This window comes from Scyliorhinus canicula, chromosome 1 (genome assembly GCF_902713615.1).
Source record: "Scyliorhinus canicula chromosome 1, sScyCan1.1, whole genome shotgun sequence".
Lineage (NCBI taxonomy): Eukaryota > Metazoa > Chordata > Chondrichthyes > Carcharhiniformes > Scyliorhinidae > Scyliorhinus > Scyliorhinus canicula.
In genome coordinates, this window is record NC_052146.1 from 238,806,547 (window position 1) to 238,830,688 (window position 24,142).

The 24,142-nt window shown below is 48.9% G+C and overlaps 1 protein-coding gene across 14 annotated transcripts in view; it reads right to left on the minus strand.

Annotated features, from left to right (window-relative positions):
• LOC119972713 (echinoderm microtubule-associated protein-like 6) overlaps positions 1–9,547 on the minus strand; it is a 528,500-nt gene extending 518,953 nt beyond the window's left edge. For 13 of the 14 annotated variants that reach the window (XR_005462144.1, XR_005462143.1, XR_005462146.1 and 10 more), the window contains exon 1: positions 9,073–9,547. Coding sequence is in view for 10 of the 14 variants with exons in the window: in XM_038809940.1 (XP_038665868.1) it covers positions 9,073–9,269 (197 nt within the window). In the remaining 4 variants the exon portion in view is untranslated. Of the gene's footprint in view, positions 1–8,380; positions 8,997–9,072 lie in introns of those variants that run through there. The other variant, XM_038809932.1, reaches the window with a different exon arrangement.
• Between the last annotated feature and the right edge of the window lie 14,595 nt (positions 9,548–24,142).

Genomic DNA, 24,142 nt, shown 5'->3' on the forward strand with positions numbered 1-24,142 from the left:
TATTGTAGGAGAGCAAGGTATCCCTGGTCAACGCTCGGTTGAAGGGAAAGGGTTTAGAGAAGTTGCCATTTCAGGTGTCAAGTCTGGTTTTCGATACCTGAGAATAAGGGTGGCGTATAGTTGGGCTCAAATGCAGAAATTGAATTTGGCTAATTTGGTAGAGGGTGAAGGAGGACTTCAAGAGGGGGATGTTCTTCCGCTGTCATTGGCAGGGAGGGTCCAATTAGTGAAAATGACAGTTGTACCTAAGTTTCTGTTCACCTTTCAGAATCTCCCGATGTTTGTGCCTAAGTATTTTTTTGGGAGGTTGAATAGGTTGATTTGGGATTTTATATGGGCGGAGAATGTACCTTTTGATTAGGAGGGTGTTTCTGGAGAGGGACAGGCAGAGGGGAGGGTTAGCTTTGCCCAATTTGTTGAATTATTACTGGGCAGCGAACACGGAGCAGGTTCGGACGTGGGTTGTGGAGGATAGGATAGGTCTTTGTCGTAGCACATGGAGAAGGCTTCACCTGGGGACCAGTTTGAGGGCACTGCTGCTGGTGCCTCTTCCGTTCTTACCGGCTAAATACATCACAAGCGCTGTTGGTGCTTCCATCGCCAAGAGTCTGCAATCAGTGCAGGCAACATTTTAATATTGAGGGCATGTTGCTGTGCACGTCATTTTGTGAGCATAGATTTCATCCAGCAGGGTTGGACGCAACGTTCACGGCATGGATGCGGGAGGGGATAGCGTGGTTCAAAGATTTGTTCATGGAAGGCAGATTAGCAGAGTCTGGAGCGTTGTTGGAGAAGTCTCAGTTGCCACGGGGTTTCGGTATTTGCAAATCAGAGACTTTGTGAGGAAGGAGCTGGCTAGGTTTCCGAGTTAACAACACCGGGCGTTGCTTGAAAAGATTGTGCCTGAGGAGGAGATAGGGGAAGGTAGGGTCTTCGATATTTATGGGGAGTTAATGGAGCGGGAGAGGGCCTTGGTGAAGGAGGTAAAACAGAAGTGGGAGGAGGAACTGGGGATTTTGGAAGCAGGGGTATGGAGCGAGGCCTTGCGGAGGAAAAAATTCATAAATTCGACCACCTAGTGTGCAAGATTGAGCCTAATTCAATTCAAAGTGGTGCATAGAGCGCACATGACAGTATCAGTTAAGTTGTTTTTTTTCCCGGAGGTGGAGGATAATTGTGGGCAGTGTTCAAGGTGCTCGTCAAACCATACTCACATGTTTTGAACCTGCCTGAAATTGATGGAGTTTTGTGAAGCCTTTTCGCGGTTTATTTTGGAGATTTTGGAGGTGAAGGTGGCCCTGAGCCCGTGGGTGGCAAATTGTGGGGTGTCGGAGGATCCTGGAGTGCAGGTGGGGAGAGGCTGAAGTGTTGGCCTATGCCTCGCTGATAGCCGGAGGCGGATCTTTTTAGTGTTGCGGGCTCTGAAGCCGAAAATATCAGAGCTGAGCCTCCGGTTCCACCTGGAGTTTAGCCATGGCCCCTTTTGTGGCACCTGACCAAGGCTGGAAAACCTCCGGGAACTTGCTCGGCATCATTCCCTTCTATAAAAGACCAAGCAAGCCACCATGTCAGCCAAAGACAAAGTACGCACCCCCTCTCTGAAAAGATCGAAAGTGCTCTGCGCCACCACAGACATGGCCATTCCCGTATCCAGCTCCATCTGGAGTATATGACCGTTTACCTGTACGGGAACGCAAATAGGGGCCGCACTGGGTGCTGCCAGGCAGTTCAGCTGCATCTCAGCCTTATCCTCTGCCTCTTCTGCATCATCCAGATGCAAGGTCTGGCTACAGGGCTGACACCTACTTCGACCAGGACGCCTGGAGCGAAGTCGCCCTGCTGCCGGCAGGCACGCCCAGACCTGCATCCACACGAAGAGCATGGGCCTGAATCGCCGTCAGCCAGATCCGGGGACAGTGCAAAGCCAAAAGCCAGAGTTGCCGTGCTGGTCAGTCTGGGCTGCGAGGATACCAGATGAGGGATAATGTCCCAGAAGATTCACCTCCATCTCTTATATCTCCCGACGCTGTGTTCTGTCCTTTCTTGAGATAGGGAGAGCTGCAGCACCTGCATATCAAACAAGACAGTTCCGTACTTACACAACCTGGCTATCTTCCATATCCGAGACACAAACTCGGTGATGGACTCACCGGTGGACCTCTATGCTGTCATAAACCAATATCTTTGAATGATTATCGATGCGATTGGGTCAAAGTGTTGCACCACGAGTGTCACGAACTGATCGAATGTACAACAATATGACCGTCTGGCGCACGTTCTCTATTGTTGGCCCGGAAAAAATAATGCATTCGTTCAGCATATTGCTTCCAGTCTTCAACACCGGCATCAAATGTATTTAACCGCCAAACAGAGGGATGACTAATCAAAGAACACCAAACCTCGGTCCAGAAATACAGGGAGGCGACTCAGCTGAGTAGGTCGCAGCGTTGATAGCAAACCAGTTTACTCCTCGTCGCCACAATAAGGACACGGGGAGTCTACACTGAGTGAAAATAAGACGAGGTTTACTAACAAATGTGATATGTACACTTCCTGGTAGACCCATACCAGGTTTCTCTCTGGTCAGTGTCTTACTGGCCGACCTTGTATACACTGGCTAATTGGCCTATCCTGTCCCTAGTGGGAGAGCTCGTACCCTGCAATTGCATGAAGTAGACAAGCGGCCCCATCCCATAAATCCAGTGTAGGATATTGCAGTTATCCTTGCCCCCTGTCCTGACTAGAGCCCACCCATAGGCTACCCGAGTTGATGGCTGCAAGTATGGAATCTGTGCATCTTCATCATTACTGTCTTTTTACTATTCTTCCACTGCCTGGCCAGATATCTGCAAGAAAAAATGCATGAGGGCAAAGTTGTGGTGCAAGGAATGGTGGGTACAGTGTGTATAGCAAGAGGTGAATGCTTACACCATCTGAAGCTTGTAAATCAGAAAAAAAAGTGTGGGATGAGGGGCAGGTGGGATGTGACAAAGGAGGTTTGGACACAAGGATGCTGCTCTCTTTGATGGATTCACTTGATAGTCAGAACCTCAACAATGGCCTGCACCATTTCCTCTATGAGGGTTATGACCCTCCATTTTTGGACTGCGTTTCCTTGTAGGAGAGAGTATGAGTGTGGTGCAACATTTTTGAGTGGCATTGCTTTTATCTTTAATAGCAAGCTGGGAGATGTCAGTGTGAGGCTTGCAACAGTGCAAAGTGTGGGATAGTATGGTGAAGTAACTGAATATTAGGTAAGAGTTCTGATGGATAGAGATTGTTGGGAGTTGAGTGATGGGGGTGTGGTGAACCGGGCAGCATCTGAGGCTATTGCTGCTGTTGGTAAGATCTGGCAGTTGTAGATGAATTCAGTGAATTTGACCACTCATATGAGATAACAGAGTTTCCAGATCTTCAAGGCGTGACTCCTGGCATCCCTTGGCTACCTGTTCCCACTGCCGTCTGAGTGCTTGCCTGGAGGGCATCCTATGGATTCAGAACATTTCTACTTCTCTCCACCTCCTCCAGGGCTTCCAGTGCAGTGTCTGAAAATGTCACGGTCTGCTCTCAACCATGTTGTGCCATTCTTCAATGTTACAGACTAGCTTTAAATGGTGCAAACCACTACCAGTATCGGCACCCTGCCTATGTGTCTGAACAGCAGTTAATGCCGCTGGGTGTTGAAATTATTTAAATGAATATGCAGCACAAAATTGTCAGACTGTCTGCATCATGTTCAATTGTGGTTAGGACCAGACCAATAATGTTTAAAAAGAAATTTAAACACCCCAGTGATTAAACCTCTCCTCTCTCTCGGTCAAGGTCTTCTTCGGTAAAGGCTGGTCGAGAGGGCTGGTCAAGAGAGGAGGGCTGGTCAAGAGAGGAGGGCTGGTCAAGAAGAACGAACTGAGTTTGGGACCTGTCTTTTATAGGTCCCAGGGCTTTGCGCCCTTTTGGGCAGACCCTCTATCTGCTGGGGATCGATTGGGTCTCTTCCCAATCGATTTGTTTGAATCCCCCCAATACTGAGGCTGTCCCTCAGCTACTGGGCGGGCCTTCAGGTGCTTTGTCATCGAACCCCGCTGGTGCCGGGGTGTCTGGTTTCCCATACAATGTTGCAATCACTTCCCTATTTGTGTCCTTTGTCCCTGGGATTGTTCCATTACTATGCTAACTGTCCCGGAGATTGCCTCATTAGTATGCGGAATGTTCGTTTCGGTGCTGTCTGCTCTCTTAGCAGACAGAATACACAGTGGCTTGTTGCAGCCTGCTTGTGCTGCAAACATTGTCCATTTTACCCTGTAAGCTTTGCGTTCCTCCATTTTGTATTGAGGGAATGGCCAACTTCAGTGGCTACAGAGTGCCATGGGGACCTCCTGGAATTTTTGCATTTGGAGAAAGTTAAAACGCACTGAGGGAGTCAATTGGGAGGTTCTATATAGGATGGCAACTGTTTGTTATGCATTTTAAAGAGCTGGTCACTGTCAGCTGTTGGCAGGAGGGGGTTTGAGAGGCTGTTCTTGTTTTTGTATTTGTTTATAAATTTTAAAATGTTCAACAAAAATATTTACAAAAAAAAGTCTTTGCCGCATCTAGAATCCATTGTCATATCTTGTCCTCTCTACTTTCCAACTTAGTTTGGCTTTTAAATACAGGAGTCGAGACTGCATTATGTGGGCTCTCATGATGTCTCCAGTTGGGCATTTGGCCCTAAATCAAGAAGTTAAATGATAATCATCTGGCCAAGTTGAAAAACCACTGCATTGTGCTGCACTTTTCAGGTTTGTAATTTTACATCCCCAAGAATACAAAGCCTTTAATTTTAACAAACTTTGTATGCTTTACCATATCAAGTACCTTTTTCAAAATCTATTTACGCAAAGTTAACTGCATTTCCTTAAATCAATACACTCAATTACTTTCTCAAATAGCTATTAAATTAATCAAACATGACATGCCTTTTATAAATCTATGCTAGCTTTCTTTAATTAACTCACATCTTTCCAAGTGGCATTGATTACATTCAACATTACGGTCTCTGGCTGCCTGCTTTATTCCTTCCCCTCTTTTTGAAGAGTCTTCTGTTGATAATGCTCTGACACAATTTTCATAATCAAGAACATTGAAAAGGTTGTGATCTGGGCCTCTGATATTTTCTCCTGACTTCCCAAGCATTCAAGCACAAATGTCACCAATTTTGACTTCCACCGGGTCAGCACGGTGGCGCAGTGGCTAGCATTGCTGCCTCTCAGTGCCGAGGTCCCACGTTTGATCCCGGCTCTGGGTCACTGTCCGTGTGGAGTTTGCACATTCTCCCCGTGTTTGCGTGGGTTTCATCCCACAACCCAAAGATGTGCAGGTAGATGGATTAGCCATGCTAAATTGCCCCTTAATTGGAAACAATTAATTGGGTACTCTTAAATTTTTATTTTTTTTTGTAAATTTAGACTTCCACCAATGTTGTGTACCACTGTTTGTTATCTAAATCAATAGTTCAACCCCCTCCATTTGTCCCGTTTAATTGCCACTATCAGTCTTATATGAAAATTGAGGCAAAGCACTGATTTTGCAGGTTGAATTTTCCAGCGTGAGTTGGGACTCAATTTGGGCCACATTGGAGCCCAAAGCTGACCCATGTTATCAGCGCACCAGCCAACACAACCTTAGAACATAAGACATAGAAGTAGACCATTTGACCCGAGTCTCCTCTGCCATTCAATGAGATCATGACTGATCTGATATGACAATCCTCATCTGCACTTTACCACCTTAACTCCATAACCCTTGATTCCCTTACTGATTAAAAACATCTATCTCAGCCTTGGGCAGACTTAATGACCCAGGCTACAGCCCCCTGCAGTAGAGAACCCACAGATTGACTACCCATGAGATGAAGAAATTACTCCTCATTTCTGCTTTAAATGGATGACCCCTTTCTCTGATACTATGCCCTCTAGTCCTAGACTCTCCCACAACCTTGCAGAGCCTTCCCAGAGGCATGCTCCTAACTGGCCACCTCTGTGTTCACTATTCTAATAAGGGTAACAGGAGGGTTCTGGAGACTGGAGGACTAAGTAGAGGCAATGTCAAGCCAGGAGCCCCACTACAACAAGTGGACACTGATAGATGGTGGGATAGATTGGTGAGTACTTCATGGTTGCCTGCATTGAAGTTGTTGTGCTTTCTTTTCCTACTGTCTTTTCTGGGCTCTGTTCCAATTATGGCAATCAGTGGATTTGTCTACTTTCTATATTGTCTTTGTCCGAATGCTTAGAGTCTTAGAGTCGCCAGGTATCAAATGATACCACTACAAGTTTCAACCGGCTATCGATCAAGAGCCAAACACCAGTTAGTTAGTTCAAGGTCAAGGGTACTTTATTTACACACAATTAGTCATGCAACATAAACATTACTAGTTAACTACACCTATCAACTAAGACAACCTGTACTTAACTTTGGGCACCCGGCTTAGGTCAGAAAACAGTGGCCGCTGTTCAATTCTGGATCTCTCGGGTTCGAAGTAGTAACTGCTGCTCAGCTGGGCTCATCCGTTTTGTAGTGGGCGTTGAACTCAAACTCGCTTCTGGTGTTGCTGCGATTGGCGATAGCCGGGACCGGGGTACCAAGGCCAAAAGAGAGCAAACATATGCCAAACTCTTCTTTATATACACGGGGGGGGGGGGGGGGGGGGGGGGGTTCGCACTCTATTGGGCGGTCCTTCGATTTGGGCCTTGCTAATTGGGTGATCCCTGATCACTCCGTTTGATTCCTTAGCCAATAAGTGGCCAGGGATCTGGACGGGTGGGCGTGTCCCAAGCAGTCACTGACCCCGTTGTTTGCGTTTCCCTTGAACAGGGAGTGGCGCCAAAGTGTCTGGGACTGTCCCGGTTGCTGGAGTACCAGTCCTTTGTTTTCATGAAGATGGGCCATCAAATGCTAATCGGCCCTATTACAATGCTAATTGAACGGAGTTTCGATACTGTCTGGACTTTTGCTGGCAAATATGCATTTCAGGCTCTGAGCCTGCCTGAGTCTTGGCTTGTCCATTTTACCCGCCAGTCTTTGCAAGTTCCTCTGCACCTAGTTGGAAGTGGCCATCCCAGATGGCTACAAAGTCATCAAATAAAGTAACCCAAAATCAGTAGGCAATCAATGCAGGGTTTCACCCTTGCAGCCCCATCATTGGGACATGGAGCCTCTGGCTCTGAAGGCCACTCAACCTATCAAGAAGCAAGCCTTGTACAAAATATTGAAAATATAAAGATCAACTTTTCACTGAACTATCATCCTAAAACAATTGCAGAAGCTGCTGGTGCACTGGTGAAAGCTTAGTTATTCTTTTCAACTGGCTGCAAAAATGCCTTTAATTCATTGTGCTAAATACAGTATAAGCTGATACACAAAACAGTAAACGGTATCCCAAACAGAGAAAAGCTAATACCTTTACAATCTAAGCACTGCTAAGATTACGTTGCTGCATTACAGTTGTGATTTGATGTAATGAAACTATGACAACTGTTTATCAATGTTTCCCAACCACTTCATTTTTTTAAAACTCAAACCAGTCGTCACATGTCAGAGGAAATTGGTGTTGTAATTTAATAATGTAGAATCACAATTGTTGAAATTTAAGCACTAACACTTACACTATGACTGTCCCAGAGAAACTTCATACTAACCAAGGAGGCAAATTTTAAAAAGTGTTATTTTTTTTAATTGAAGTTATTTGTTGGAAAAAAATGAAAAAATGAAATGAAATGAAAATGAAATGAAAATCGCTTATTTTCATGAGTAGGCTTCAATGAAGTTACTGTGAAACGCCCCTAGTCGCCATTTTCCGGCACCTGTCCGGGGAGGCTGGTACGGGAAAATGATTTCTTATGGTAGAAATCAAATATCGTCAAATGGAGATCACAATATGTGCAGTATATTCTTTAAAATCTCCCACACGTCAATTTCAGGCCAATTTCTTGAATCCAAGAACCAACTCAGCAATTGATTTTATACATAATTTTTCATCATTGTAAACTGCCAGTGATAACAGCGCTATTAGAATGAAATTACAGCAATAGAAATATAAAATAAATTTAAATTAAATTTTCATGGAGCTATTTACATATACTAATGCCAAAAATTGAGAACAGGTGCCTGTGTTCAAAAATAAACAGAAATTATTTCAAGTGAAATACATTGTAATGTATAATCGAGGCCGCTGTTTGTTCCGTTTTCTATGTATAAAAGAATAAAATCAAGCCCAGTATTCATAAAGAAACATGGCTCTTAAAGTGCTGCACCCGATCGGATCTCCATGGTTGAATATTTGTTTTTAAATTTAGCAATAGAAATGCGAGCGGCACAAATATAGTGAAATAGATCTCACCCAGACCAAAAACAATTTATTGTAGTCAAATACGGTCCAGGACCTCTCACAGGCGTCATTTGGCTTCGCTTTCTTTTCTGTGGACGTTGTGTCCTGGAGTAATTTCGTTCACTCCCCAGTCTGTTAGGGAGGTATCCTCTACTTAACGATTATTTTTAGCTCTCTTTCCAGCACCAACGAAAACATATCAAAACAGACAGCGATTTTGCACTAGTTGCAATGAACCGTACAGCAGAGTATAGTAATACCAATAATTTACATAAAATCAACAGAGAATCACCTAGCCCCACACACCTGAATTCCACTTAAATGATCAATTTTTAAAATACTCCAATATGAAATCAGAACTTAAATAAAAGCTTTGCAGTTTTAAAAAAACCTTGAAATTACAAGCACTTATCCTGATTGTATTAGTTAATAAAAATGAACGATGCATGGATCACTGTTTAATGCATAAAGACGCCTAGAATTTATGGTGAAACTTGATGCATAAAATTAATGCACCGGATATAACCTTACAACGGCAAACTAAAGATATCAATAATGATGCTCTGTGTATATTGTATCAAAAAATAAATACGGCAATAACCGTGCGAACTTTACATCCTAACTCACATTGTTAAACACAGATGGTGAACCGGGGACTATTATATTGTGAAGTATCAGATTTCAATCCGCACGGTGTGCACTACCTGATAATATCATCGTTGTGGCCAAGGAAAAATTTCTGTGTATGCTCCCTGGTGTTGTACACAATTCCCACTCCGGCAACGAAGTAGACCACCTCCTTGGCAACCGTGTAGTACAGGTTATTCCGGCACTGGTGACCTCGGTAACCATAAACCCACTCTAACCGCAGCTGGCATTTCGGTGCAGTTCTATCAGCCATTTCCTTTCTAATAATTTCGCTGCCGTCCTTCTCTCCACCCAAGGAAGACTGCTCCAAATAACGCTTGCAAGAAGAAGAAATCTGTGGCAGAATTTGAAAACAAAAATGCACCCCTTCACCGAAAAGTACCTCAATAATAACTCTCAATAATGTCAGCTGAATGCAGCAAGCAAGCAAGCAGCGCACACACACTGAAGGACGGAGATGAGTTCGTTTAGGAACACTGCGCGCGCTAGTTACCAAGAGGGAAGAATCGCTTGGTAACAGCGCCAGAGCGGCCGTTGGAGTCCGCGAGAGAGGGCGGGGCGAGGCGGGGGGAGGGGGGAGCGCGCGCAATGTGCGTGGGAGAGCGTCAGCCCGCGCGCACCTTGGAGATGGTTTACGCCAACCGTCCCTGAAAAACATTTCCTCTCTTTCGCGGATGATGACAGGGATTTTCGAAATTGTCGTTTTTAAAACTCGACACGGGGATGATAATACGGCTGCGCCGGAAAAGGTCAGCTTCATGAGCTCTGATATTCACGAGCGATGAAAACACTAACTGAAAGTGTCTCTGCACCATCAGAAGGCAACTAGCAAAGGCTCCTTCCAAACCCAGCGACCTCAATGCCGCCTGGAAGGACAAGGGTACCAGATGCATGCGAATGCCATCACCTGCCAGTCACACCTCCCTGACCTAGAACTATATGCTGTTCTTAATCGTAGGCCAAAGGGCCTCTTTCTGTGCTGTAAAACTCTTCTGACTCTTTTGACATTGTGGCATGGTCAAAATCCTGAAACTTCCTGCTTAACAACAACATGGATATAGCTACACCAATGGAATTGCATTGTTTCAAAACAGCAGTTCTCCACCTTCTCACTAAGGGAAATTGAGGATAGTTTTTTGCCTGCCACCCGCACATCCCAGGAGCAAATTAAGATATGAATGAAAAACCTAAATTTTACTTTCAAAGAGGGCCTTTGAGATATGGGGCTGGATTCTCCCCTACCCGGCGGGGCGGGGGATCCTGGCGGGATGGAGTGGCTTGAACCACTCTGGCATCGGGCCGCCTCAAAGGTGCGGAATCCTCCGCACCTTTAGGGGCCAAGCCCTCACCTTTGGGGGCTAGGCCAGCGGTGCGGTGGTTGAGGCGCCGCCGGCTGGCGGGAAAGGCCTTTGGCGCCACGCCAGCAAGGACCGAAGGGACTCCGCCGGAGTCCGTGCATGTGCGGGAGCGTCAGCGGCTGCTGAGGTCATCCCCGTGCATGCGCAGGGGGGAGGTCACCTCCGCATCGGCCATCGCGGAGGCTGATGCCCGACGCGGAAGGAAAAGAGTGCCCCCATGGCACAGGCCCGCCCGCGGATTGGTGGGCCCCGATCGTGGGCCAGACCACCGTGGGGGCACCCCCCCCCCCCCCCAGGGCCAGATCGCCACACGCCCCCCCCAGGACGCCGGAGCCCGCCCGCGCCGCCTGGTCCCGCCGGTAAATACCTTGTTTAATTCACGCCGGCGGGACCGGCATAACAGCAGCAGGACTTTGGCCCATCATGGGCCGGAGAATCACCGGGGGGGGGGCCTACCAACCGGCGCAACGCGATTCCCGCCCCCACCGAATATCCAGTGCCGGAGAATTCGGAGGCTGGCTGGGACGGGATTCACGCCGGCCCCCGGCAATTCTCCGACCCGGCGGGGTTTCGGAGAATCCATTCCCTGGTTTTCATATAAAAGATTTCCAGGCAACCCAATTACAGTACAAACCAGATTTTCCAGAATGTTATGCAACACATCAGTTGACATTTGTGGACCGTATCGACTGTTTACGTTTCAAGATTGTACTCTTCAGAACTTCTTAACGATATTTGAATATTTTGTTTTATATTTTATGACGGTAATTATCTGGGAATTGAGGAGATTGCTTTAGACCCCAAGACGTTTGAAATAGGAATTGAAAATGGTGGAACTACTCAGCAGATCAGGCAAGATGTGTGGAAAAATAAAAATTGACATTTCTGGTTGATAACCTTTCATCAAGTCTCATCAATCTGACATATTGGGCTGGATTCTCCGTTTGGGAGATAAAGTCCCCACGCCGGCATGAAAACTGTGGTGTTTTACGCCAAGAAAACTGGCTCAAAACGGCCACCGATTCTGGGGGCTAGCAGGGAGGCAGCGTAGAACTCACAGCTATAGCTGCCGATTCGGCCCTGAACATTTTTGGGTCCGTGGCCGTGCATGCACACGGCGGCGGCCTGCAGCGGCCGCGCCGTGTTCCATGGCGAACTCAGCCCGTAGACCCGGACCGCAAAAATAGTCCCCCCACTTCGGCCACTCACGGGCTCTGGACCGCCTGCCCACAGTGCACCCAGCCCCGAATGGAGACCCAACCCCAGCCCAAAGGATCGGCCCTCCCCCCGACTGTGGCGGTGCTGGACTGAGTCCACAGCAGCCACGCTAAGTTCACAATGGGTGAAACCATGAGAATCCCACGCCGTTGGGAACTTGGCCGGTCGACAACGGAGCATCGCAGGGTGGGCTTCAGGAAATGGCCTGCGGCTGCGGATACGTGGCTTACTCCTAGAGTATGCTGCTTTTCAGGGGACGGCATATTGCAAAAGCAGCGCCGTCCCTGATTTTGGCTTCATCGGGGATTCTCCACCCCCTTGCCAAACACAACTTTGGCGTCGGGGAGCAGAGAATCCAGCCTGTTAACTCTCTTTCTCTCCCCACAGATGCGGCCAGACATGCTGAGTTTTTCCTGAATTATGGGTTTTTATTTCAGATTTCCATCATCTGTAGTATTTTGCTTAAGCGCCAGAAGTTTTGGCTTGCGGGCAGCACGGCGGCCTAGTGGTTAGCACAGCTGCCTCATGACGCTGAGGTCCCTGGTTCGATCCCAGCTCTGGGTCACTGTCCGTGTGGAGTTTGCACATTCTCCCCGTGTCTGCGTGGGTTTCGCCCCCACAACCCAAAAATGTGCAGAGTAGGTGGATTGGCCACGCTAAATTGCCCCTTAATTGGAAAAAATAATTGGGTACTCTAAATTTATTAAAAAAAGAAAAGAGAGAAGTTTTGGCTTGCTGCAAGGCTTTAATTTACTTTGTTTAATACAACATATGTGAAGCCAAGTCATTGAAAAATATATGGTACTTGTAAAATGAAAAGAAATTATGATCAGTTAGAATGTTTGCAGCTCCAGTTTTACACTGAAACGACAGTGACAAACCAGAGATAATGGGTGAGATTCTCCCGCCTCCCAACCACAGGTGGGACTCGCCATTCGCTAGCGGCAGAATTCTCTGCTCCCGCCACTATCAATGGGAATTCCTGCAGGAGCAGCGAATCCTGCCACCAATGAAAGGCCAGAGAATTCTGGCCAAAAAAAAGGATACATTTTTCAATGGCAATTGCGAGTTAGGGGCCTGGAGAACAAACACACCCCGACAGGAAAAAACCCCACAAAATTCACAAACAACCTCTTCCCCAAAAAAGCAAAAGGTGGGAGTGGGAGCAATCGCTCCCCTTACAAACTGCTTCCAACAAAAAATAACCCCCCCCCCCTCCCCCCAGGGGTGGCACAGTGGTTACTACTGCTGCCTCTCAGCGCTGAGGACCAAGGTTCGATCCCGACCCCGGGTCACTCTGTGTGGAGTTTGCACATTTTCCCTGTGTCTGCGTGGTCTATCAGTCGTCTGCAAGGGCAAATGGGCAGTGTAACAAAGCAACCTATAGTGTTAACATCTAATAATGCTCTTCATTTCTTTGAACCTCTGAGGCCTGCACACTTCATTTTAAAACCACCACATAAAAACTGATGATGAGTGAGGTGAGCAGCATTTATTGCCACCTGGAAAAAAATAGTCAAACGCGCTTTAGGCACCTGAAAAGTAAAATAAATCATTACAATCGTCACAACACAAAAGCTGGCAACAGGGGAGCCAAACAACAGTCACAGCCACTGGAAGAAACAAAGAAATCGAGGAATCCAAAGAAAACAACTTTGGAAAGAAGCTGTGCTGAAATGGTCCATAACAATACTGGGAGCACGGCGAGTAACAAGTACCCTGCAACAACAAATTTAGAGCTGGGTGTTGTAAAACACAAAAGTAAAACAGGCTGAGCTCATATTTGCCTTGTAGCAAAGTAGTGCTAAAGTTTTGTCGCACATCATGCACATACAGTCCTTTCATAGTGAAAAATGGCAGGAGTTTTTGGCACCATGGGAGCGTTTGATCAGGTCTCTGTATAGAGAGATTCAACTATTATGTTCAAGCAAACAAGATGTCAGCAGATATAAATGTCCCAACCTTCCTGAGCATTATAGGTGGGGGCGGGAGGGAAGGGGGGTCAACAGCCAGAAAAGCCAGACACAAAAACCTGCAATGAAATAGTGGAAATATTGCAGGGTCACTATTCACCAAGACCTTCAGTCATTGCAGCAAAGGTTTAGGTTTCAGAAGTGCAACCAAGAAGAAGATGAATCAATTGTACCGTTAGTAGCGACCCTGAAAGGTTTGGCTAAACACTGCGAATTCGGACATGTGTTTAATGATACCATCAGAGATAGATTTTTTAAAAATAATTTTTATTGAAAAATTTTGTATTTATACAACAACAACGAACCGTAATAAAATACCAACAATAACAATAATGGTAGCAATCATAAACATTCGCCCCTCCTCAATGAACAACACAACATATTAACAACAACTTAAATTAACACAATGTTAAGTTACATAACCATCCGCCCAAGTCCCGTCCTCTATCTGCTCCCCTAGTTGCCCCTCCCATTTAGCCTTCAGCTCCTCCACTGACGACTCCTCCACCTCCTGCATTACCTTATAAGTGTCAGACACCTTCCCCTCTCCAACCCACACCCCCGAACGCACTCTGTCCATCGCCCCCTGCGAGGGCAGCAAAGGGAACTCCTCTACCTGTCGCCTAGCAAACGCCTTTACCTGCAAGTATCTGAACATGTTCCCTTGGGGGAGCCCAAATTTATCTTCCACTTCCCCCAGGCCCGCAAACCTCCCGCCAATAAACAGGTCCCTCAATTTACTGATGCCCACCCTTTGCCACCCCCTAAATCCCCCATCAGTGTTCCCCGGGATGAACCGACGATTTCCACCTAATGGAGCCTCCAACGAGCCCCTTGTTTCCCCCCTATGCCGTCTCCATGTCCCCAGATTCTTAGGGTCGCCGCCACCACCGGGCTCGTGGTATACCTCTTTGGAGAGAGCGGCAACGGCGCCGTTGCCAGGGCACCCAGGCTCGTACCTCTACATGACGCCATCTCCATTCTTTTCCACGCCGCGCCCCCCATCACCCATTTACGCACCATTGACACATTGGCCGCCCAATAGTACCCCAAAAGGTTGGGCAGCGCCAGCCCGCCTCTATCCCTCCCTCGCTCCAGGAAAACCCTCTTCACTTTGTGCCCACACAAAGCTCAAAATACTGCTAGTCACCCTCCTAAAGAAGGCCCTGGGATGACGATGGGCAGGCACTGAAAGAGGAACAAGAACCTCGGAAGCACCGTCATTTTGACGGACTGCACCCTCCCCACCAACGACAATGGCAGCATGTCCCAAGTCTTGAACTCCTCCTCCATCTGATCCACAAGCCTGGTGAAATTATGCTTGTGAAGAGTCCCCCAGTCCCTGGCCACCTGCACCCCCAGGTACCTAAAACTCTCCCCGCTCTCCTAAGCGGGAGCCTAACAATTCCATCCTCCTGGTCTCCAGGGTGCACCACAAACACCTCACTCTTGCCTAGATTTAGTTTATAGCCTGAAAAGGTCCCAAACTCAGCTAGCAGCTCCATCACCCCCGGCATTCCTCCCTCCGGGTCCGCAACATACAGTAACAGGTCATCGGCATACAACGACACCCTATGTTCCTCCCCACCTCGCACCAAACCTCTCCACCTCCCTGAATCCCTCAATGCCATCGCCAACGGCTCGATTGCCAATACAAACAACAAGGGGGACAGGGGGCAACCCTGCCTGGTCCCTCGGTAAAGCCGGAAGTACTCCGACCTCCCATTCGTGGCCACACACGCCATCGGGGCCTCATATAGCAGCCTCACCCATCTAATGAACCCTTCACCAAATCCAAACCTCCCCAACACCTCCCATAAGTACCCCCACTCCACTCTATCGAAGGCCTTCTCCGCATCCAGCGCCACCACTATCTCAGCCTCCCCCTCAATCGCCGGCATCATGATGACATTCAACAACCTCCGCACATTCGTGTTCAGCTGCCTTCCCTTCACAAAACCTGTCTGGTCCTCGTGTACAACCCCTGGCACACAGTCCTCTATCCTGGTGGCCAGGATTTTTGCCAGCACCTTGGCATCCACATTGAGGAGAGATATGGGCCTGTATGAACCACACTGCTGGGGGTCCTTGTCCCTCTTTAAGATTAACGAAATCTGCGCCCGCGACATCGTCGGGGGCAAAGTCCCCCCTTCCGACGCCTCATTAAGTGTCCGCACCAGCAAGGGGCCCACTAGGTCCACAAACTTTTTATAAAATTCCACCAGGAACCCATCCGGCCCCGGCGCCTTCCCTGACTGCATCTGCCCGATCCCCTTAACTAGCTCCTCCAGCTCAATCGCCGCCCCAACCCCTCCACCTCCTCCTCCTGCACCTTCGGGAAAGATAGCCCGTCGAGAAACCTCTCCATTCCCCTCCTCTCCACCGTTGGCTCCGACCGGTACAATTCCCCGTAAAAGTCCTTGAAGATCTCATTCACCTCTACCCCCTTCCGCACCACATTCCCACTCTTGTCTCTCACTCCAGCAATTTCCCTAGCCGCATCCCACTTGCGGAGTTGATGAGCCAGCATCCTACTCACCTTTTCACCATGTTCATACACTGTCCCTTGTGCCTTCCTCCACTGTGCCTCCGCCATTCTAGTGGTCAGCAAATCAAATTTAGCCTGTAGGCTGCACCTCTCCCCCAACAGTCCCTCCTCTGGTGCCTCCGCGTACCTCCTATCTACCTCCAGCATCTTCCCCACCAGTCTATCCCTCTCGCTCCTCTCCCTGTGTGCCCGGATGGATATCAGCTCCCCACGAATCACTGCCTTCAGGGCTTCCCAGACCATCCCCACCTGGACCTCCCCCTTATCATTCACCTCGAGGTACCGCTCAATACTTGCCCGGACCCTCCTACACACATCCTCCTCCGCCAGCAACCCCACATCCAACCGCCACAACGGGCGCTGGTCCCGCACCTCCCCCATCTCCAACTCCATCCAATGCGGAGCGTGGTCGGAGATTGCAATGGCCGAATATTCGGCCTCCTCCACTCTCGGAATCAGTCCCCTACTCACCACGAAGAAGTCTATCTGAGAATAAACCCTATGTACGTGGGAGAAGAAAGAGTACTCCCGTGCCCTCGGCCTCACAAACCTCCATGGATCCACCCCTCCCATCTGGTCCATAAACCCTCTCAGTACCTTGGTCGCCGCCGGCCTCCTACCCGTCCTTGAACTGGACCGATCCAATGAAGGATCCAACACCGTATTGAAGTCCCCCCCCATAATCAGACCTCCCGTCTCTAGATCCGGGACCCGTCCCAGCACACGCCTCATAAAGCCCGCATCGTCCCAATTTGGGGCATACACACTAGCAAGTACCACCTTCTCTCCCTGTAGCCTGCCCCTAACCATAACATACCTACCCCCCTTATCCACCACCACCTCAGATGCCTCAAACGACACATTTTTCCCCACCAGAATCGCCACTCCCCGGTTCTTCACATCCAACCCAGAGTGGAAAACCTGCCCCACCCTGTCCCTTCTCCAGGCACCGCTCCAGCGCGGGGAAGAACCAGTTAAGGCCCCGCCCGCCCCATCATCGTCTCCACCCCCCTGCCCCGCAACGCGGGAAACCATAGGAAAGCCCGCGCTTTCGCACTGCCCCACCACACCCTTCTGACACAGCTCCCAAATACCAACCCCACTCAATACCCCCAACCCGATATAGAATACAACAAACCCCCCCAACCCTCCCCGCAAGATACAAAACTCAAACAATGCCCCCCAACAAAAAACAGAACAACACCCCAATAAATAACCATATCAAAATTACAAAAATACAGGAAAAAAAGAACAGTGCAACAGCAGAAACCAGCAATAAAGCATTACAACCGACCCCGCAACCCCCAACCCCTAGTTCGAGTCCAGTTTCTCCGTCCGCACGAAGGCCCACGCCTCCTCCGGGGAATCAAAATAATAATGCCGGTCCAAATAAGTTACCCACATACTTAGGCTGCAACATTCCAAACTTTATCTTCTTCTTGTAGAGCACCTCTTTCGTCCGATTAAACCCGGACCGCCACTTAGCCACCTCCGCACTCCAATCCTGGTAGATCCATACTACCCCATTCTCCCAATTGCTGCTCTTCACCTTCTTGGCCCGGCGCAGCACACACTCCCGATCACTGAACCGGTAGAACCTCACCAGCACCGCATGCGGGTGTTCATTCTCCTTAGGCCTCCTGGCCAGTACTCTGTGGGCTCCCTCCAGCTCCAGGGGCAGATCCTGCCCCCACTAGCGAGTTCAGCATCGCGGCCACATAGGTTGTCAGATCCGACCCCTCCAGCCCCTCCGCAAGGCCCAAGATCCTCAGATTTTTCCGCCTCATGCGGAGATCAAGCTCCTCGAAGCAGTCTTGCCACTTCTTGTGGAGTGCCTCGTGCCCCTCCACCTTACTCACGAGGACCACGGCCTCCTCCTCTCGTTCAGTGGCCTGCGCCTGCAACGCCTGGATGGCAGCACACTGGGTCGTCTGAATCTCCGAGAGCTTTTTATTAGTTTCCTGCAGAGAGCTCAGCACCTCAGCCTTGAAATCTGCAAAACAGCGCAGGAGAGCAGCTTGCTGCTCCTGGGCCCACTGCTTCCATTCCTCTGGTGCTCCATCGGCCGCCATCTTGAAATCCTTCCCCCGTTTTTTCTGGGGAGCTGCTGCCGTTTTTTCCCCCTTTCCACTCCGAGTTTGAGTCATGAAATGTGGAGAAAGTCGATCAGCACACCTTCTCCCACCGGGAGACGTCGAAAAAATTCCGTTTTGGGCTCTAAAAAGAGCCGAAAAGTCCATTTGAATCGGGAGCTTCCAAATGTGCGGCTTCCTACGTCATCGCCACCACCGGACCCATCAGAGATAGATTAATCTGTGGTTTAAGAAAGCGGTTGTTAACCAAAAGCAATCTGACCTTACAGAAAGCTTTGGAAGTTGCTGTATCCATACAATTAGCAGCCAAAGAAGCTCAACAGTTGAATTTGAGCACAAGAATTTACAAAATGTTGGCCAAAACTCAAACACAGACACAGACTCGCACTTGCCACAGATGTGCAAAAACCGGGCACACAGCACAGATTGTTGGTGCAAAGACATCATGCGCAACAATCGTGGTGGGAAGGGCCACATTGAACGTGCTTGCTTTAAACGGAAGCAAGTTTCAGGTATTAGTTGCAAAAATCAAGAACCAAATAAATAACATAGAAAACTGAATAAAGGATAAAGCGCCCACATGATACTAAAAGAACGAGAAGAAATTCTACTTACAGCCTGCAGATGAACCGTCATTAAAGGTACTGGTTATTGCCGGTGAAACAAACTGTTACTGGGTCATTCTATTACTGGACAATCAGCTAGTGAAGATGGAGGTGGACACCGGGGCAACCTTCTCATTGTCTGTGGGCTGGTTCTCCGCCCCTCACGCCAAAATCGCGGCCAGCGCAGGGGCAGAGAATTGATGTTCCCGCAAGAAATCGGGACTGACGCCGGTTCACCAATTCTGCGGGCCCTGAAAAGCGGCGGACTCGGGAAGTACGCCACACCGCCTTGGACCATTGCTAGATGCCTGCTCAGCAATTCTCCGTCCCCAACCAGCCGAAGACCCGACGGCATGGATCTAATGTGCTCCAGCCTGTCGGGATACACGCATGGCAGCTGCAGATTCAGTCCGAGGTCGCCTGGTCAGGGGCAGGTGTTTTGAAGGGGGGAGGCGGGGAATGTTTGTGCGGGGATGAGGGTCGGGCACGGGGCCAATCGGGGGGTCTCTTTCTTGGATCTAGCTCCGCGGTCCGAGTATGCAATGGAGCATGGCGTGGCCGCTGGAGGCCGCATGCGTGCGCATGTGCAGCCTCAGACCCGGAAATGCGGGGCCTGTACCTGCAGCAAAAGCTGCGCGATTTACTCCGGGTCCCTGCTAGCCCCTGCAGGGCTTGGAGTTAGTGGTCCTTTAACGCCAGCTTTTCTGGCGTGAAACTCCATGTTTTGATGCCGGCGTGGGGACATAGTCTCAATAATGGAGAATCCAGCCCTGTTTATCACGAAAAACCCTGACATGACCATGACCATGAAGATGGTGTTAAAAACCTATACTGTAGAAATGGTTCTGTTGAGGGGCTGTATTAATGCAACAATGCAATTAGGTGGCAGATTTGTCTTTGCACAGTCAAAGGAAATTATCCAGCACTAATGGGAAGAATGTGGCTGGAAAAGATCAGATTAAATTAGACTGAGGTAAATCTCACAACAGGTTCTGAATCAGGGGCTGGATTCTCCGTTTGGGAGACGAAGTCCCCAGGCTGGAGTGAAAACGGTGGTGTTTTACGCCAGGAAAACTGGTGCAAAATGGCCACCAATTCCCTGTTCCGGGGGTGGTTAGCAGCCAGGCAGCGATTTGCTCCCAGCTCTAGCTGCCGATACGGCCTGGAGCATTGCCAGGTCTGTGGCCGTGCATGCGCACGCCGGCGGCCTGCAGCGGCCGCACCATACTTCATGGCAGAGCCCATGGACCCAGACCGAAAAAATAGTCCCCCCCCCTTTCGGCTGCTCGCTCGCCCCTGACCACCTCACTACAGTGCCCCCAGCCCTGTATAATACCCTCCACTGTCCATGGATCGGCCTTCCGCCGACTGTGGCGGCGCTGGACTGAGTCCGCAGCCGGCAGGGTTAGTTCCCGACGGGTGAGACCACACGGGTCGGGGTTGGAGCATCACAGGGCGGGACTCAGACAATGGCCTGAGGTCGTGATAGGGCATGCGGCGTACCATGCTTTTCAGGGGACGGAGCCTCGCGAAAGTGACGCCATTCCCAATTTTGTCTTCAGGGATTGACGCCCCGTCGCCAGACGCGATTTTGGCATCGGAGATCAAAGAATCCAGCCCAGAACTGCCCAAAATCTTGAAGAAACGGGCCATTGTATTCAACGCTGAGCTGGAAGTGTGAAGGATATCTCAGCAAAGCTGAAAATCAAGGAGAACAGTCAGGCGAGATACTTAAAGACTAGGGGCGAAATTCTCCGACCCCCAGCAGGGTCGGAGAATCACCTGGGGCCGCCGAAAATCTCGTCCCCGCCGTGGCAGAGATTCTCCGCCACCCGGGAAGTGGCGGTGGCGGGAATCTCGCCACTCCGATCGGCGAGGCCTCTGCGGTGATTCTCCGGCCCGAATGGGCCGAAGTCCCGCCGCTGGGAGGTCTCTCCCGCCACCGAGGTTTGAACCACCTCTGGTGGCGGCGGGATCGGCGGCGTGAGCGGGCCCCGGGGTCCTGGGGGGGGGGGGGATTGGACCCGGGGGGGTGCCCCCACGGTGGCCTGGCCCGCGATCGGGCCCCCCACTCAGACTCCGGGCCAGTGCCCTGGGTGCACTCTTTCTCCCCCGCGGCTGCCACGGCCTCCGCCATGGCGGAAGCGGAAGAGAAACCCACATTGCGCATGTGCCGGTGGTGACGCCAGCGGAAGCTGGCCGCTGACGTCACCGCCGGCGCATGCGCCAACCGGCGAAAGCCTTTCGGCCAGCCCCGCTGCCGGGGGCGCCGGTTTTTTGCACCAGTCTTCAGGTGCCAACCGCTCCGGCGCGGGGCTAGCCCCCAAAGGTGGGGAGAATTCCCCAATTTTGGGAAGGCCCGACCCCTGAGTGGTTGGCGCCACTCCCCTACGCCGGGACCCCCGTCACGCCGGGCAGGGGAGAATCCCACCCCAGGTCAGTGCCGTATGCAATCAGACCCAAGGTAGAGGCAGATTTGGAATAGCTGGTCAAAATGGGAGTCCTTGAACAAGTTAACGTGAGTGATTAGGGCATGCCGATCATACCCGTGATGAAAATAGACATTTGTGGCAATTTTAAAGTAACTGTTAATCCAGTACTGTGTTTAGAGCAGTACCCTCTGCCTTTGATTGATTACTTATTTGCTGGGTTGGCTGGAATCCAACACTTCAGTAAAATTGACCCCATTAAAGCACATCTTCAAATGAACGTGGATCCAGATTCAGAACATTTCTTGATTGTGACACACAAAGGGTTATTTCAGTATAAAAGACTACCAAGTGATGCTATTTGGCATCACTTCCATACCAGCATTGTTCCAACGAGCTATGGATCAAAATTTAAGCAGATTAGACAAAGTCCAGTGTTACTTAGATGACATTTTGGTTACTGGAAAGAATGAAGAAGAACATCTCCACCACACTTCAGAGATGAGAAGATTACAGATTAAAAGTCCAAAAAAGATAAATGTGAATTTTTCCAATCTTCAATCAAATTCATGAGGAATGTCATCAATGCCAAGGGACTGCAGAAGTCCCCTTCAAAAGTCAAAGCCATTACTGAGGCACCTGCATCTCAGAATGTGAACCAACTTCAATCTTTCTTCGGCTTACTAAATTATTATGGGACATTTTCCTTAATCTGGCTACTATTCCAAAACCCTTACACCATTTACTTTGTCAAAATAAAAAGTGAACATGGGTGGATCAATGTGAGACAGCATTCATGTAAGCCAAAGAGACGCGCTACTCTCGTCACAAGTCCTGACACATTTTGATCCAAATTTACCCCTGCAACTGGCGTGTGACATATCACATTATGGAGTTAGGGTGGTAGTTTTGCACATAATGCACAAGGGTCAAGAGCAGTCGCCCTCACGATCGAGAACTTCAAATGAAGCCGAAAGCACTTGCACACTGATAGAAAGAAACTCTAAGAATAATTTTAGGCATAAAATTGTTTATACTAATTCCTGTATGGGAAGAAATTCACTCTATTGATGGATCATCATCTACTAAAATCGATCCTTGGACCTCATTTAGGGATTCCATCATTGGCCGCGAGCAGAATGCAGAGTTGGGCATTGCTCTTTTCATCCCACGCAAAACCAATCAAGTTGGTTGGTTGGTTAGTCAAGCCTTCATGGGAACCCATATGGACTCTCCCAACTACCCTTACTAAATAGTTAATCGATAAGCAATTCGTCTAGAAACATTTCCTACTTCGAGCAAGCATATAACACTCCTATAACTGCAGGACAGTTTAAGAAGCATACCAGAAATGATCCAGTACTGTCAGAGGTCATGGACATGATGTTTTGAGGATAAACCTCAGGAACAAATCCTGAGTTAAAGCCATATTCTACTCAAAGATTTGAATTATTCATATAGGCAGATTGTCTCCTCCAGGGAATGAGTGTCATCGTTCCACCGCTGCTCAGAAAACTGGGAATTAAATCAATTACACGAAGGCCACTGTGGTATTGGAAGGATGAAGGAGATAGCCAGAAGCAATTATTGGTGGTCGGGGCTAGATGCCAAAATCAAGGAGAAGACAGGAATGTGTTCATTTTGTGCAAAAGTGCAGAACCTGCCGATATTAGCCCTAATACACCCATGGGCGTGGCCAGAAAAGGCCTGACAATGGTACATGTTGATTTTGCCAGACCATTTGAAGGGCATATGTATCTCATTCTAGTCAATGCTCGCACAAAATGGCCTGAAGTTGCCATCACTTTGTGCTTTATGTCAACACGTCAACGGAGCAAACAATTGATAGATTTGTTTACCCTGTACAACCCATGAGTGATAATGGGCTGGAATTCATTTTGAAAGAATTCATACACTACCTGAAGGAGAATGGAATTCAACACATCCAATCCTTATCATTCTGCTACAAATAGGCTAGCAGAACATTTTGTACAGATGGTGAAACATTCATCAATGGTAACTGGAAAACAAGGTTCATTGTCTACTACCGTTTGAGCCAATACCTGCTCATGTACAGAAATACTGTGCCCTCAACAACCCAAGTTTGTCCAGTCTTGGTCATGGTTAGGGGTCAACAGCGCACAGCATTCGATTTGCTAATACGGCCCAAGACAAAATGAATCATCGAGAAAAAGCAGCAAGATCATGTTGTATGGCGGAGAACAAGGTGAAAAGTCATGTTTTTTGCCAGGGTTGAGAGGTTTTGGCAAGGAACTGTACCACAAGTGAAAAGTGGATATTTGCCACCATTGAAAAGCAGACAGGACTTGTCTCCTACACCATACAAACCCTGTATGATAAAATTTGGAGGAGACATGCAAATCAACCTTTGGCAACAGGAAGCATTCTGCCAGAGACAGAAACAACAGAGAGTCCAAATCAAACTATGTCAAGAGACAACCTGGACCTTCCTGAGAACCTGTTAATCGACCCAACTAGGGAAAGCAGTACCTCAGTTGAGAACCAGACAGTGAATCAACCTCAGATTAATGTGTTGACTCTGGTTAAGATGACTATGGAGACATCCAAACCAAACCAAAGACACCAGTGCCACCCTGCCCAGAGGGCAAGCACCTGGGGGCATCCAATCCCCTGAGAGGCCCTTGCAAGTGCTGTTTGGTCTGGTCCTCATTTGTGGAGACCAGCACCGAACAGCGCTCACCCGAGATCTCTGAGGAAAGGGGGTTAGATCCCACGCCTCAGGCAGATCATGGGCATGCAGATTAGAGTGAGACTAGCTGCCTCACTCTAATATGTAGATTTTCAAAATAGGGATCCCGCGCACAATTGCAGGATTCATATCGCGATGTCTCATGAGATCATATTAGATCTCATGAGACTT